The following is a 15568-nucleotide window of genomic DNA, read 5'->3' as shown; positions in this document are numbered from 1 at the left end:
CACAAGAATCGTAATCTGATTTTTTTTCTATAAAAAAGTAGTTATTTCCCTTTGTGATCTGGAGTTTGTTTCTTACTTGAATATACATATAGGAATGGGATCATCAGAATCTATTAAAGTGGTAGACCAAACTCACATATACAGTTTTGGGGTTCTCGTTTTTGAATGGGAAACGACCATTTGATGCCCTTCTTTCATTGAGAAAGGCCTTAACGTTGTTGGTTGGGTATATGCTAATGAGATCCCTTTTCAATATTGTGAAAGATCAGCTTTTGCTATAGGTTGACTAAGAAGTTATCTAACACCAAAAAAGTGTTAACTTTCAATTACTTCATGTTCCAAACTCAACATCCAATTTGTAGTTTGATGCAAGCATTGTATTAATCTCATCCATTTTTGGGTGAGATGATGATGATGATGATGATGATGATGTATCTCCAACAATGAATTCATGAGGCACCCCATCAATCTCCACAGAGCTGCATCCAGGAAACTTTCTGATTCCCAAATCTTTCATTCTCCTTCTCACATTCGTCACATCTTGCCATCTATTTGCAGATGCGTATACACTTGCGAGCAGAGTATGAGCACTTGAATCACTAACTTCCACTTCCTTCAGCTTCTCAGCTACCCGTTCTGCTACCTCCAAATTCCCATAGTTCCGAGCAGCGCTTAGCAAAGAGCAGTATACAGGAACCAAAGTTTCATCGCTTTCATTCCTCATTTTGTCTATCAATTCCTCTGCTTCATCTAAACAACCAGCTCTGCATAGTAGATCAATCATACAGCTATAGTGCTCTGTTTTAGGCTGGATCATCGAATAGAAAACTCTACGCCCTTCTGCTACAAATCCACCGTGATTACAAGCTGTTAGAACCGCGACAAAGGTTATATCATCTAATCTAACGCCAACGTTTTCCATCTCGTAGTACAAGTCCATCGCTCTCCTTGACATCCCGTTCATGGCAAGACCGTAGATAAGCGATGTCCAAGAAGCAGCGTCTCTCTCTTTAGTTTTATAGAAAACCTCTAGAGCTGTCTCTATGCACCCACATTTTGCATACATGTCTACAAGAGCAGTACCAACTACTTCATCTACTCTAACTCTGTTCTCACATATGTAACCATGGATCCACTTCCCTTGCTCTAGAGCTCCCGTCTGCGCACAGCCTTTCAAGAGAGAGACGAGCACGAAGTTATCAGGGCTAACACCTTGGCTTTGCATGCACCTGAACAGCTCGAGTGCTTCGTCAAACCGGTTAAACTGAACATACCCATTCATCATAGCTGTCCACAGAACAACATCTTTCGCAGGACTTCTCTCAAACAGCTCTCTACCCTCATCGATCCTGCCCTTACTAACATACCCAGAGACCATACTAGTCCAACACTTGACATTTTTCCCTCTCATCGAATCGAAAACAGCTCTAGCCTTATCGAGACATCCGCATTTACAGTACATATTCACCAACGCATTCCCAATCTTAACACTCGTTTCAAGTTCTGTGCCAACAACATACCTGTGAATCCCTTCACCAACTTCCAAATTCTTCAAAGCGGAACAAGCCGAGAGAGTGCTCACGATGGTACTCTCATCAGGCTTCAGGCTGCTCTCTTTACTCATCCGCTTAAAAACAGCAACGGCATCATCAAACCTCCCGTGCCCAACGTAGCTGGAAATCAACCCGTTCCAAGAAACAACATCTCGTTCAGGCATTTCGTCGAACACCTTATGAGTGATCTCCATCTTCCCCAACGCAGCATACATTCCCATGAGTGAATTACACACGTAGGGATCGAACTTAAGCCCAGATTTCACAGCGTAGCCATGGAGTTTCTCGCCTTCTAAAACGTTCCTCAAGCGTCCGATTGATTTGAGAACGATGGGTAAAGTGAAATTATCAGGAAACAAGGCGTTTCGTCGCAGTTCAGAGAACAGAGCCAAGACTTTGGTGAAGGTTTTAGTGTCGGCTAAAGATTTGAGCATCTTGTTGTATGCTATGAGCGATGGAGTTTGAACAGGACCCATCTTCATCTCAGATATTCCCTTTAGACACGCTTGAGAGAGAGAGAGAGGGCTTTTAATCTACTCGTCAACTTTGTAGAAAAACAGAGCTTTTCTGCATATTATTATCATTTGTTACATAACCCCCAAAACTGTCTGAAGATTACTAAATTAAAACGAAAAAGATTCGGTTCGGTTGGATTCGAGGACTTATATTTCTGGTTTTTGAAAGTTTTGCTGAATTGAACTTAATATTTCTGATTTTTATTAGATTTCTTTCGGTTTAAACTTGTTAAAAACTTATTGGGGGTGTTACTGAATACAAAATTTCAGTTCAATTTGTTTAATTCCGTTACTTGGTTATTTATGTTCGAGAGTTTGGCAAAACAAATTTATTTTGAAAACTGACTTAACCGGCTATTGAACTGAACCGAAAAAAAAAAAAAGCTTTTCGCGCACAAAACCGAATCTGATTCTGAATCAAAAACCAAAAATTTGGTTCGGTTATTAAACCCAGAGATAATTCAAACCATATCTGGAACTGATCACATCTAAGGCGCGGTAAGAAAAACAAGAAGAGATACTACGACAAAAACCAAATTAAGAAGGAAGAAGATATAGATTTACAAAAAAAAAAAAAAAAAAAAGGAAGAAGATATCATATTATCATTTTCAGAGTAAATATTACAGAAGAAACAGAGAACCCATCAAACAAACGTTAAGATAGGAGAAAACGACTTGAAGAGTAGTAAAACTTATGATGATACATAAACAAGGAAGAAACAACACACATAATGATCATACGTATGTACTCGTGGAAACATCAAACATATCATACATTATAGAGGGTGAGATCATTGCTGGTTAAGGTTTGCTTCCACAATCTTGCTCGCAGGAGCTTTCTCTTGTTTCTCCACGTACGCCGACGGAAACCATCCAGCTTTCCCCTTGTATTCTCCTTCCGACCACCCTGTCCCAGCCACCTGAAACACAACCAGAATCATAAGACCGATCTTTCTCTGTTTTGCATTGTTTAGGAAAGGGTGTACCTGTCGCACGATGACATAATCATCAACCGCTAGACTCAGTTCTCCTGGCGCTTGAGCATCAAACGGGTGCACAACCTGTCCCAAAAAAAAAAAAAACAAGAAAACATAACTCTTGTTCTTGACCGAGTTTGGAAGAACTGCTTCGAAAGACTATTACCTTTGCAAGAAAGTAGGAATCATTTTGACTGAGAAGTTGCTGATGACTGTGATGATCATCAGATCCATTGGAGGTTTTCGTATCTTCCTGTGGACTAGAAGACTTGATTTCTTTCTGAGGTTTGGATTTAATTTCTACTTCGGGACTAGACTCCATGTCTTCCTTTGGATTGGGTTTCGTTACTTCTTCATGGGGAGTAGTATGCTTGGTTTCTCCTTGGTGGTTTGATTTGATCTCTCCACTGTGACTGGCTTGGGGATGTGAAACAATATCCTCCAAATGTAAAGGTAGAGGTAGAGACTTTGGTGATGATTCTATAGCTTCTTCCCCAGCAATCATCTGAGAACATGGAAGACATCCAAAATCAGTATGTTCTATTCATTATCTCAAGTAGTTTATCATAGAGAGAGAGAGAGAGTTACTGACCTCAGAATGTAGCTTATCAAGGATATCAAGAGCATTGCGATGATATGATATCTCAGCTTCAACCTGCAGTTGGTAAATTTCATTTTCATATCCAATCCAGGGACCAACCAGTAAAACAAACAATCATCAAGTGGAGTCTTTACCAGGGTACGGAGGCGCTGATAAGTTACGCTCTGCTGCTGATTGTCCACTTCTAACATAGCCTTAGTAGCTTCTTTGCCGAGGGTTTTCATGCTTGATTTGAGGTCAGCCAATCTGGACTCAGAGTTCTTAAGCTTCATGTAAGCCTCTTCAGAAACATCAGATTCCTTCAACTTTGATCTTCTCCTCAGTACATCAGTCGCCTATTCATTAAAAAAAAAAAGGTTTTTTCAAATTATAAATTGACTCGAAACAAATTTTTAAAAAAAAAAAAAAAAAAGAGAGACTATTTACCTGTGCTTCGACTTCTTGTCTCAACCTGTCGTAATGATTCACTAAATGCCTTGCATCCTCCAAAGGCGCACTATATATCATTGTACGAATTGGCTCACAAACCTAACCAAATCAAACCCTGAAGCTTTATTAAATGTTATGAAACTATATAATTGAAAAGGAAATGTTCCAAAAGTTTTACCTGCTCACTAAGAACTCCAAGTAGAGTTTCCCTGCCATCTTCCACAGACTTGTAAGAGGTCCCAAAGTGATGTGCAACTCTTGAGAGAGGAGTGTTAGCATCGGGATTCTCATCTCCATATTTCTTACAATCTTCAGCAAACTTCAACCCTATTATGGATACAACATTCCTAAATCTGATCCCAAGAAGTATATAAATGAGACTGGAGTAAGAAACAAGAACTCACCTATCTCTACAACTTTCGTGCCTGTCGCAATGAACCCTTCTAGCCCACGAACAATGTTCCTTTGCAAACGCTGTCAACATAACAAACTAATTAGATTTCTTAAAAAAAAAAAAAAGTCTCCCTTGAAAAATACTAAAGATTATCATTTTACCTTTGCAGCCTTGGTAGAGCTGTATAGTTCTTGGAGTTTCTGATGACAATGAAGCTCTTCTTCGTCAACAACCACAGCATCCGCGTTAACATGCCCTAAATGCTTCAACACCGCCTGAACAATAACTGGAACCTTTATACAAGACAGAAAAACCCTACACAAATCTTGTCTGAAAAGATAACGTAATCAGATAGCTAAAAACAATAAAACTTGATTCTAAAACAAGCAAAAGTCTACCAATTCAATACGTCAGTCAATCATATCTGCCCCCTAAGACTATAAAAAAATAAACATGAGCACTTCCAAGATTCCACCTTTATTGAAACCCGCATAATCAATTTTTCCAGATTTATCTCCTGAATAAATCTAACAACACAGGAAAAAAGGAAAGAAACCCACTTGCTGTTGCCTAGCAACTTGCTCTCTGAGCTTTGCCGCTTGCTTTCTTATGGCTTCCATGGCTGAAAAGTCGCGCTCTTTTTTTTACTCCTTGCTCAAGTCGGTTTCTTCACTAGATCGAGAGAGAAAGCCAAATCAAAAGAGGGGTAGTTGGAGTTTCTGAATTAGAGGAAGTAGAGAGAGAAAGTCGGCAGTTTTGGACATGGATCCTTAACTCCTTTACAGGTAACAGTCGGCAAAACACCAAAAGGTAACGACAATGGAATATAAATTATAGTGGAGATGAAAGATGAAGCTACTCACTCTTTCGGTTCAACGCTTTCTTTTCTTTATGAGTGGTCTTTATTTTCCTACTCATTTACTAATTTTTTTCTCTAAACACAGTCGGCTGATTATTTACCAAAAAAACAAACACAGTCGGTTTAGCATTTCTACTTCTACTTTTAAATATAAAAAGAAATAAAAGAATATGTTATAAATATTGTGGATGTCCATAACCGGTCCGGTCCATAACCGGTTCAATGCTAGAGAGAGAGTCGGCCGTGAAGAGAGAGAGAGAGTCGGCCGTGAAGAGAGAGAGAGAATCGACATCTTGCATTTTCCTTATTAGATTATGATTTGTACTCTTTTCATATTTGTATTTCTTTTCTTTAGTCTTTCCATTATTCTATGACAGTGTAATTCCCTATATATAAATGGCTCCTTATGTTTATGAATAATACAGAAACATAGATTATATTCTCTAGTTTCACAACACGTTATCAGCACGATTACTCTAAGAACCCTAAGCTACAAAACCCCGACGATAAAACCCTAAACCCTAGCCGGCGATAACCCCATCCCAATCGCGAACCAAAACCCGATCGAGAACATCTCATCCCGCATTCAAACCGTTCCCGATTCCATCCAGCACGCGACGATCTCAGCATTCAGCACGTTCGCGACCTGATAGCAGCTCGATACCGTTCGACGATCTCAGCTCCAGCTCGCGACCCGATCAGTTCCAGCTCGCGACGATCAGCAAGCAATCCGTTCGCGGTTCTTCTCCAGTTGGAGGTCCATTCAACCCGTCTTGAGGTTAAGGTATTACTAAACCTAATAACCAAAACCCTAAGGCAATAGATCCAATCCCTAATAACCAAAATTGAATCTTATTGCTTGATCTAAAATCGAAACCCTAATACCCTAAAGCCTAGCCGCACGTATGCAGATCGCATACCATGCAAACCCTAAAATCGAAATCGAAGTTGATTGTTTATGTGATTGAATGTTTTGAATCTGAATTTGATCACATAGAACCGATTGCTATGATTGATTAATCTCATACTTGAATTTGGTTGCTTGAATTGATGATCCAATTGAATGAATTAAGGTTAAAGAAATCGCTTAGGTTTAAGTTGTTTTCATCTTGTTTAAAGACTTAACCTGACCGGCTTGTTCATATTGAAACCTTAATTGCATTGACTGATTAATCTTGAATATGATATGTTAGGATGATAGTAATTAACTATTTGATGCATTGCTTGATTGTTTGATTGAGGTTTCATGTTTCATGATCACTTAGAAACCATTTTGCTAAGATGTATAAACGATTGCATTATGAACATATAGAAACCGTTTGATAATATTGTTCATACCCTTGGCCGTGTGGCATGCCTTGCATCATGCATGTTCGGATTGTTTGGTTGTGCGGCTTGTTAACATATCATGCATGCATAATCGTATGAACTGAATGCATCATATCCATTTGGTCGTGTGACCAATTTGCATATCTGATTGTCTAGTATGCATCATAAGAACATTATAAATCCTAAGAATGAAACATATAATTTCAGATGTCGAAAATCAACAACTTGGATTTTGCTGCCCTAAATCTCTCTGGAGATAATTACTTGCAATGGGCACTTGATGCTAAGATCATCCTGAAATCCAAGGGACTCGGTGAATGTATCACCGAGGGCAATAATGCAAGTGAGAAAGATAGATATAGAGCTATATTGATTATACTTGAGAGTCTCAAAGATCAGTATTTGACTATTGAGAATCCTCTAGACCTTTGGACAAAGTTGAAAACGAGATATGATCACCAGAGAACGGTGTTATTACCAAAGGCTATGTATGATTGGAGGAATCTCAGAATCCAGGACTTCAAGTCCGTGGACGAGTATAACTCGGCTCTGTTTAAAATAGTTTCAAAATTGAAACTGTGTGGTGAGGATATAACGGATAAGGATATGCTTGAGAAAACCTTTTTCACCTTCCACCTTCCACACAAGCAATGTGTTGTTACAACAACAGTACCGTGAGAAGGGCTTCACAACTTATGTTAATATGATCCCTTGTCTCTTGCTCACTGAGCAGAACAATGAAATGTTGATGAAAAACAGTGAATTGAGACCTCCTGGAATAAACTCATTACATGAGGCACATGCGACCGTAGAGGCTAAGAAAGAGTCGAACCATGTCCAGAGTGATAGCAAACACAACCGTGGTCGTGGAAAATGGCATGGACGTGGTGGTCGAGACCGAAACTCGTTTGGTCAAGGCCAAGACAACTCATATGGTCGTGGCTCCTATGGAGGCCGTGGACATGGTCGAGGCCATGGACATCTTTCAAGCCACAAAACTCGACCAAATTCGTGTGTCATAGATGTGGTATGGATAATCATTGGGCTAAGACATGTAAGACTCCCAAACATCTCGTTGACCTCTACCAAGAGAGTTTGAAAGGGAAGAATCCTGAAACTCATATGACTTATCAAGATGGTGAAGAAGATTTCAATCATGAACAAGATGATATTATGGATTATGAAACTTCAGATTGTTTAAAAGATCAAAGTTGATTTCGGCCATCTAAGTCTTTGTGTTCTTTGCTTTGTGTTTTCTATGTTTTGATTTCTTTGAATTTGTTTTCTATTTATAAACTTAATGAATGAAAGTTTTTATAAAAGTCTCTAAAGTTTAGATTTATAAAAGACTATATGTCTTGATAATGAGTTCACGTGCCAAGCGTTTTATGATTACTGTATGTCCATGGGGGTAAGTATGGAACACTCCGTGGCACATGTACATACACAGAACGGCTTGGCCGAATCATTCATAAAACGAATTCAACTAATAGCTAGACCATTGCTTATGAGGTCTAAGCTTCTGACCACATCTTGGGGACACGCGGTCTTGCACGCGGCCGAACTGATTCGTATAAGACTGTCTAGTGAACATAGATATTCCCCATCACAATTGCTTACGGGTCATGAGCCAGACATATCCCATCTTAAGACATTTGGCTGTGCCGTTTATGTTCCAATTGCTCCACCACAGAGAACAAAGATGGGACCTCAAAGGAGGATGGGGATATGTGTTGGATATGATTCTCCCACGATTATAAAATACCTTGAGCCAACCACGGGTGATTTATTTAAGGCCAAGTATGCGGATTGTCACTTTGATGAATCCGAACATCCAACATTAGGGGGAGATAGCAGTAAACAGGTAAAAAAAGATTACATGGAATCAAACATCCTTATCTTGGCAAGATCCTCGGACTCAGGAATGTGATTTAGAAGTCTAAAAGATTATACATTTACAAAAGCTAGCTAATCAATTGCCAGATTCCTTTGCTGACCCGAAAAGAGTGACAAAGTAATATATACCAGCTGCTAATGCACCAATCAGAATTGATGTTTAAGAGGGACACAATCAAATTGCTACAGAGTCTAGACAACGTTTGAAACGTGGTAGACCAATAGGTTCCAAAGATAAGAACCCTCGGAAAACTAAGAAAGGTGCAGAGAATGAAACCGAGGTTGTTGAAACCCTAGACACGACCGCGGTCGTTCCTAAATCCCGGGACTTAACCGCGGCCGATCCCAAAACCTTAATAGCGATTGCGGACGATCATGAATGCTTAGATGCGGCCGGCCCTGATGTATCTAATACTTATTCTTGGGACGCCAAGATTCAAGGTACTGAAGGTCCTGATAATAATGAGATCTCAATAAACTATGTCTTGTATGGGATAAAATGGAACAGAAAGAATGTCGACATTGATGATATATTTGCATACAAGGTAGCACTTGAACTTATGGATTTGAATGAGGATCATGAACCCACGTCTATTTATGAGTGCACTCAACGATCAGATTGGATCAAATGGAAAGAAGCTATAAACGTGGAGTTAAACTCTTTAAAGAAGAGAGATGTCTTTGGACCAATAGTCCGGACACCATATGATGTTAAACCAGTCGGCTATAAGTGGGTCTTTGTGAGGAAAAGAAATGAACACAGCAAGATCGTGAGATATAAAGCACGGCTTGTTGCACAAGGATTCTCACAGAGACCAGGAATCGATTATGAGGTGACATACTCTCCTGTGGTGGATTCTACTACTTTTAGATTCCTGATAAGTCTGGCTATAAGAGAGAAATTAGAATTGCGGTTAATGGATGTTGTAACTGCATACTTATATGAGCCACTGGATAATGAGATTTATATGAAAGTACCAAAGGGTATAGAGTTGAAAAACAAATCGAGTACTCGAGAACAACACTGTATAAAGTTGAATAAGTCACTTTATGGATTGAAACAATCAGGCCGAATGTGGTACAATAGGTTAAGTGAGTACCTAGAGAGAGAAGGATACAATAATGATCCGATCAGCCCTTGTATCTTTATAGCCCTTGTATCTTTATAAAGAAATTCAGCCAGAGCTTTGGGATTATAGCAGTGTATGTTGATGATTTAAATATCATAGGAACCTCTGGAGAGATTTCCCAAACAGTTGAATATCTTAAGAAAGAATTCGAGATGAAAGATCTTGAAAAAAAAACAAAGTTTTGTTTGGGATTACAGCTTGAGTACATAAGAGATGAAATCCTTGTGCATCAAATGGCATATACAGAAAAGTACTCAAGAGATTCAACATGGCCGAGTCTCACCCATTATCTAGCCCCATGGTCGTGAGGTCCCTCGGCCTGGACACTGATCCGTTCCGTCCTAAGATGGACGATAAAGATGTCCTTGGTCCCGAAGTGTCATATCTCAGTGCCATAGGAGCTTTGATGTATCTGGCTAGTCACACGACCATATATATGTTTTGCCGTGAATCTATTGTCTAGATTAAGCTCTTGTCCAACCCAAAGGAACTGGAACAGGATTAAACATGTTCTTCGTTACGAAAGACTTGAGTTTATTTTATAGTAACCAAAACAAAGAAGGTTTAGTTGATTTTGCTGATGCAGGTTATCTTTCGGATCCACATAATGCTCGATCGCAGACATGCTATATTTTCACACATGGTGGAACGGCCATATCATGGCGTTCCATGAAGCAGACGATCGCGGCCACATCTTCAAACCATTCGGAGATCTTGGCTGTTCATGAGGCCAGCCGCGAGTTGTTCAGAACAGGGGGAGTAATACGTGTTGTACTCTTTTTCCTTCACCATGGTTTTGTCCCACTGGGTTTTCTTGATAAGGTTTTAATGAGACAACATCTAAGGCGTATTACAATCCATGTATGATTATGACATCCAAGGGGGAGTGTTATAAATCATATCGTGGATGTCCATAACCGACCCGATTCATAACCGGTTCAATGCTAGAGAGAGAGACGACCGTGAGGAGAGAGAGAATCAGCATCTTACTTTTTTCTTGTTAGATTATGACTTGTACTCTTTCTATATTTGTATTTCTTTTCTTTAGTCTTCCATTATTCTATGACGGTGTAATTCCCTATATATAAAAGACTGTTTATGTTTATGAATAATACATAAACATAGTTTCTATTCTCTAGTTTCACAATGAATAATAATTTATTAAATCAATATTTTAAGTCCAGTTCAAATATTTCTCTAATTACACTCGGTTTATCATTTCTACTTATAAATTTTTATAAACAAAAGGATTGACAAAAAAAAAAGGAATTATAATTTGTTAGATAAATTTTTTTAGATTCAATTCAAATATTTCTCGATTAAAATGCCTTTATTTTTTTTTGTTATCCTCAGTTGTCTTGTTTTGTTTATTTAGCTCGAGTGTATTTATGAAAGTTTATTATAATTTTAATGACAGATATAATTGGACAATTAAAAAAAAAATTGTCTTCATTTTCTTTGGTCTATTTGCCGAAGATCCTTTTCAACGTGAGGTAATCATATGAATAACTTTTGAAAATTCAGTCTATTTCACATGATAAGTCTTTTTAACTAAAACTAAGTAATAAATAACCAGTCAATTTCGTCGGTCTGGCTTCACTTGAATGCTTTTTGGACTATAACTGGTGTGGCTATTTGTTTTTGGTTTCTAAAATACGAGAAAAAATCTTAAGGAAATATAGATATTATTCACTGAATATTCGTTAAATTGCATTACTTATTCAAATACAAATGAACCATGCACTAGCAGCTTTCATAGAGTGGGTGAAAGTTTGCAAGATTTATAAAAACACGAAAACAAAAGAAAAAGAATATTGAAACGGGAAGGAGTTAAGGTTACCTGGTGATTAAAACGGTTATTGATAGTCTTTCCATTTCAAAAATTATATTTTAGAAAACAATTATTGCAGAAAGCCATTTTTACAATTGCAATAGATTTTTTATACGAAATAATTGTAAGTTGAAGATTTAAAAAAAAATTATATATTAGCTACAAATATGAAAATAGTTACTTACAAATATAGTCAAAATTTAATGTATTTTTAATATATGTGGAAATATATATTAGCTTTAATTTTCATTAAGATTTTGCTGAGAGGTTTAATGGAGGACATTGGGTTGACTAATGGGTAAGAAAAAAACAGATGTGTGTTCTGAGTTTATTGCTTTTGTTTCTTTTACTCGATAATAATAATATATAACAATAAATTCTGTCTAACGAATTAACTTTAGCTTTGGGAGTTAGATTTTGATTGCTATCATTTTATTGATCTTAACTAGGGATGTTAACATTTGATCAAAAAAAAAAACTAGGGATGTTAACATGAGTAAAAAAACCCAGTCCAGCCCGATCCACAAATAACCCGACCCAATTTATTCTCAACCCACGAAAAATCAGCCCACTCCAACCCACAAATAACCCGACCTAATTTATTCCCAGCCCACGGAAACCCAGAAACATAAAGGTTTGAAGCCAAACCCAGAAAATAACTCAGTAGGGTATGGGTTTATCCATGGGTACCCATGTTGCCATTTTATTTGTTGTAAGCACGTCATGTAAAATGTTAATTATCTTTTGTGTGTATAATCAAATTATAGATTTTATATACCATTAAAAAGATAATTTTAATATCTGTCTATATTTTAAAATCACAATTATTATAAATCAATACTCCCTCCGTTTCATAATATAAGTAGTTTTGGCTAAAAGCACGAAGATTAAGAAGTATTTTATAATAAATAAGTTAGACAATTTAACCAATAAAAAATAAGTCTATTTAATTTGATTGGTCACACTGTATTCAATAAATGTAAAAATTACCTAGAATTACGAAAACTACTTACATTTTGAAACAAAAACATTTCCCTAAAACTACTTACAATATGAAACAGAGAGAGTATAAATTTAAATAAATGACAGCAAAATTATTATTTAGCACACATGGGAAACAGGAAGAAGGATGTGGCTGCAGCAACGATACCTTAAGAACTAGCTTTGTAGCATATGCCTTAAGAACGAGAGAGTTACATTGAGGGACACTTTCTCAGTTTTTCTATCGCTAAAAGACACATTACAAACTTAGCACACTTTTAACTGCCAGCTGTTTATTTTCGGACAAAAGTAACCCTGATATTGTCTAGAGAGGAGTGTATTGGTTTTAAAGAAACAACCGAAACACTTTCTCTCTCTTTGTAACTAAATTTCTTTTTAGTTACAATAATTGACAAAGGGGTGAATTTAAAAAATAGGTATATGGGATGAAGAGAATCGTTTTTGGTCGTTTGATCTGATCTAAAGAAAAAAAGTCTAACAGCTGCGGAAAGTCTATGAAAGTTTTTGGTGGATGGTGCAATTAATAAGGATATGACTGTGGTGAAAGTAGCAGAAGACAAAGGTTTTCATCTTTTTTCCTAGAAAAGCTTGAAATTGTGTTGAGAGATACGGTGAAAGAGAAGTTGAGCAGAGTTGGCAAAAACTCCGTCGAGCGTTTTGTGATTCCGTTTGAAATCTTCTTTGCGAAGGTAGCAACGTATGTTGGTTCATTTTAATTTAATAAAAGATGGTTTCATCTATTTCATTATTCTTATGTTATTGTTGGAAGTAATGATTTGGTTATTTGTGGTTCCGATGGGAAACTGGGAGTTCGTGGTGGACAAGAAGAAGATTGGATTGTCTCAAAGTGTGTTGTGGATGGCACTCTCGTGGTTCGTGTGATTGTTGTGGTGGTCGGGTGTGTGGTGTGGATGGGACTCTCGTGGTTAGCGGGAATGTTGTTGTGGTTGTGAGTATTGCGGTCAAGGCTCTGGTGTTCAGTGGGTTATATGAATGCTGATGTTTGGGTTTTCAATGATGTGACTATTGCAAACATTTGGAGGACCATTTCTGCTAGTTGTTCGTCGGAGGAGATTCAAATAGATTCAGGGATCATGGTCTTCTGTTTACCGAACACATGAGCTTTAACTTCTTCCACAGGATCGATTTATCTTTACTCTTTTTTTGCTACACTAAAACCTTCCGCTGTTTTACATGAAAAAACACACACATGAAGTTTGCAAGCTTCGTTAGAATAAAAAAGTATATGAACAAAATCTAATTGTATAATATGGAGTTATGGGTTTGAAGTTTTGTTAATTTAGTTTAGCGGCTTTAACCTTTTCTAGTAGAGAATTTATAACAATTAGAAACCAATCAAACAAACAAATTACATACATATACCACTTGTATAACTAAATAAAAATCTGTAGATGTGGTTATGGTGGATACATAATTGGTGGAAGTGCAATAAACTTGCGGTGAATTTGAGTTTTTGTTGCTACTCTCTTCGTGGAAAAGGATTTTGGCAAATATAAGATATCGTGTACAAAATACAATGGACAACATCACATGGACATATACCATTTGTTTCAGAAAGCATATTACCATAGGTAACACAAAAGAATCAAGATCAACACATGAACCAAACTCCAACAAAAGTGATCGGTTCCTTCTTCATTTTTATCGGCAAATTCAAATCTCAACCCGAGCTTCTTCATCTTCTTTGTTTTATCCTCCTTATCTCCTAAAATTCTTCTTCTTCTTCTTCGATGTAATTGTCTTCCTCTGTCATATTCTCTTTTGGTGGAGGCATTGTTGCAGTCATTGTGAGTTTGTTGAATACTTGTGTGGTTGCTGCTAAGTTGATGCTTGTGCTTTTAGACATGTAGGTAGAGCTTATACACTTGTGATTGCTCCCACGGTTTTATGTGTCGGTGGCTGTCGCTTAGATTTGTAAATGGGAGTTAGTTGTGGACAAAAGAAAGATGTGTAGATCAGAGATGTATGGATGGAAGATGCGTGGACGAGAGATGCGTGGACAGGAGAAATCGCCGCCACCAACCACCACTATTATATCCACACTCACGTCGTCCACCATCACCTCCATAACCTCTATCGCTTTCACTATGGTATCCACCGCTTCCTCCACCGTATCCAACACCGTCGTATCCTCCACCATCTCCTCCACTCAAGTAGCCACCTCCACCAACCACCACCATTGTATCCACACTCACGTCTTCCACCATTGCCTCCATAACCACCACCGACTCCATTGCGGTATCCACTGCTTTCTCCACCACGGCCTCCATCGCCACCGCATCGTTTCCAAAGGACCGAGCCTCGTTCGTGGTAGTTACTTTTGAGGTTTGGAAGAACCTTCCATGGAGAAGAACAGTCGCCGATATGTCTGTGGAACAACGGCTGCTAGGAAACAAACCGTTGGCGGTTGAGAGAGATGGAGTTCGAGTGAAAACCGGCGGATCTTGAAGATTTAAAGAGTATCTAGAGGTTTACAGTTCAGGTTTTTGAGACTTTAGCTATAATCTGAGAGAATGACGACGGAAAAAGATCAAGAGTACAACGAAGGAGGAAAGATACAAGGGTTTGTTTGTCGATTTAGGGATTTTGTGAGTTCGATAAAAGAAAAGTGATATTGAGATTTGACATGAATAGAAGAAAATGAAAAAAAAAATTATATTTTAATGTTTTTAGTTAGAGGTGGTAACAAAATGTATCAACCGTGTAGTTAAGGATATATGTGTAAACTTGCTCGAAGAAAGTGTGTCATCTAGGAAAGTGTTCTTTAGTGTAATATGTAAGTCATATTGTGTCTCTGAGGGTAATATTTTCCATAATATAAGTGAAAACATAAAACATCACTTGAATCTCAAGCTCTCACACTTGAATCTCATCGTGTAGCTTCCTCATCATCATCAAAGAATTTTTCAATATCACCTAGAATTTAAAATATAAATTAGTCAAATATATATAACATAATCTTCTCAAATGAAAATCAATATTTTACCTTCAAAGTCTGCATAACCTCGAAGCCAGTTACGAGTGCAAATTA

The 15568-nt window shown here is 37.7% G+C and overlaps 2 protein-coding genes across 2 annotated transcripts; both read right to left on the bottom strand.

The window, feature by feature from the left end:
- Positions 1–294: 294 nt before the first annotated feature.
- On the bottom strand, positions 295–2568 carry LOC106412343 (pentatricopeptide repeat-containing protein At1g31430). Its single transcript, XM_013853265.3, has one exon. It carries the CDS (start codon positions 2033–2035, stop codon positions 332–334), a length of 1704 nt encoding a protein of 567 aa, XP_013708719.1. The 5' UTR covers positions 2036–2568; the 3' UTR covers positions 295–331.
- A 79-nt stretch (positions 2569–2647) lies between these two features.
- On the bottom strand, positions 2648–5399 carry LOC106415630 (SH3 domain-containing protein 1-like). Its single transcript, XM_013856382.3, has 10 exons — positions 5030–5399; positions 4631–4744; positions 4480–4549; positions 4254–4402; positions 4073–4174; positions 3781–3981; positions 3638–3700; positions 3212–3550; positions 3055–3129; positions 2648–2988 (listed from the first exon to the last, which is right to left on the bottom strand). Exons 1-10 carry the CDS (start codon positions 5087–5089, stop codon positions 2860–2862), a joined length of 1302 nt encoding a protein of 433 aa, XP_013711836.2. The 5' UTR covers positions 5090–5399; the 3' UTR covers positions 2648–2859.
- Positions 5400–15568: the final 10169 nt, after the last annotated feature.

Source organism: Brassica napus, chromosome C8, assembly GCF_020379485.1.
Source record: "Brassica napus cultivar Da-Ae chromosome C8, Da-Ae, whole genome shotgun sequence".
NCBI lineage: Eukaryota > Viridiplantae > Streptophyta > Magnoliopsida > Brassicales > Brassicaceae > Brassica > Brassica napus.
The sequence above is the reverse complement of the archived record's forward strand: the minus strand, read 5'-3'. Positions and strand labels throughout refer to the sequence as shown.

What these genes read in the sequence shown, in the direction of transcription:
- LOC106415630 (XM_013856382.3), bottom strand. Translation starts at nt 5,089, where the DNA reads ATGGAAGCCATAAGAAAGCAAGCGGCAAAGCTCAGAGAGCAAGTTGCT. An exon ending in CACGAAAGTTGTAGAGATAG is followed by an intron (nt 4,403 to 4,479) that starts GTGAGTTCTTGT and finishes TATCCATAATAG; the next exon opens with GGTTGAAGTTTGCTGAAGAT. An exon ending in ATCAGCGCCTCCGTACCCTG is followed by an intron (nt 3,701 to 3,780) that starts GTAAAGACTCCA and finishes TACCAACTGCAG; the next exon opens with GTTGAAGCTGAGATATCATA.
- LOC106412343 (XM_013853265.3), bottom strand. Translation starts at nt 2,035, where the DNA reads ATGAAGATGGGTCCTGTTCAAACTCCATCGCTCATAGCATACAACAAG.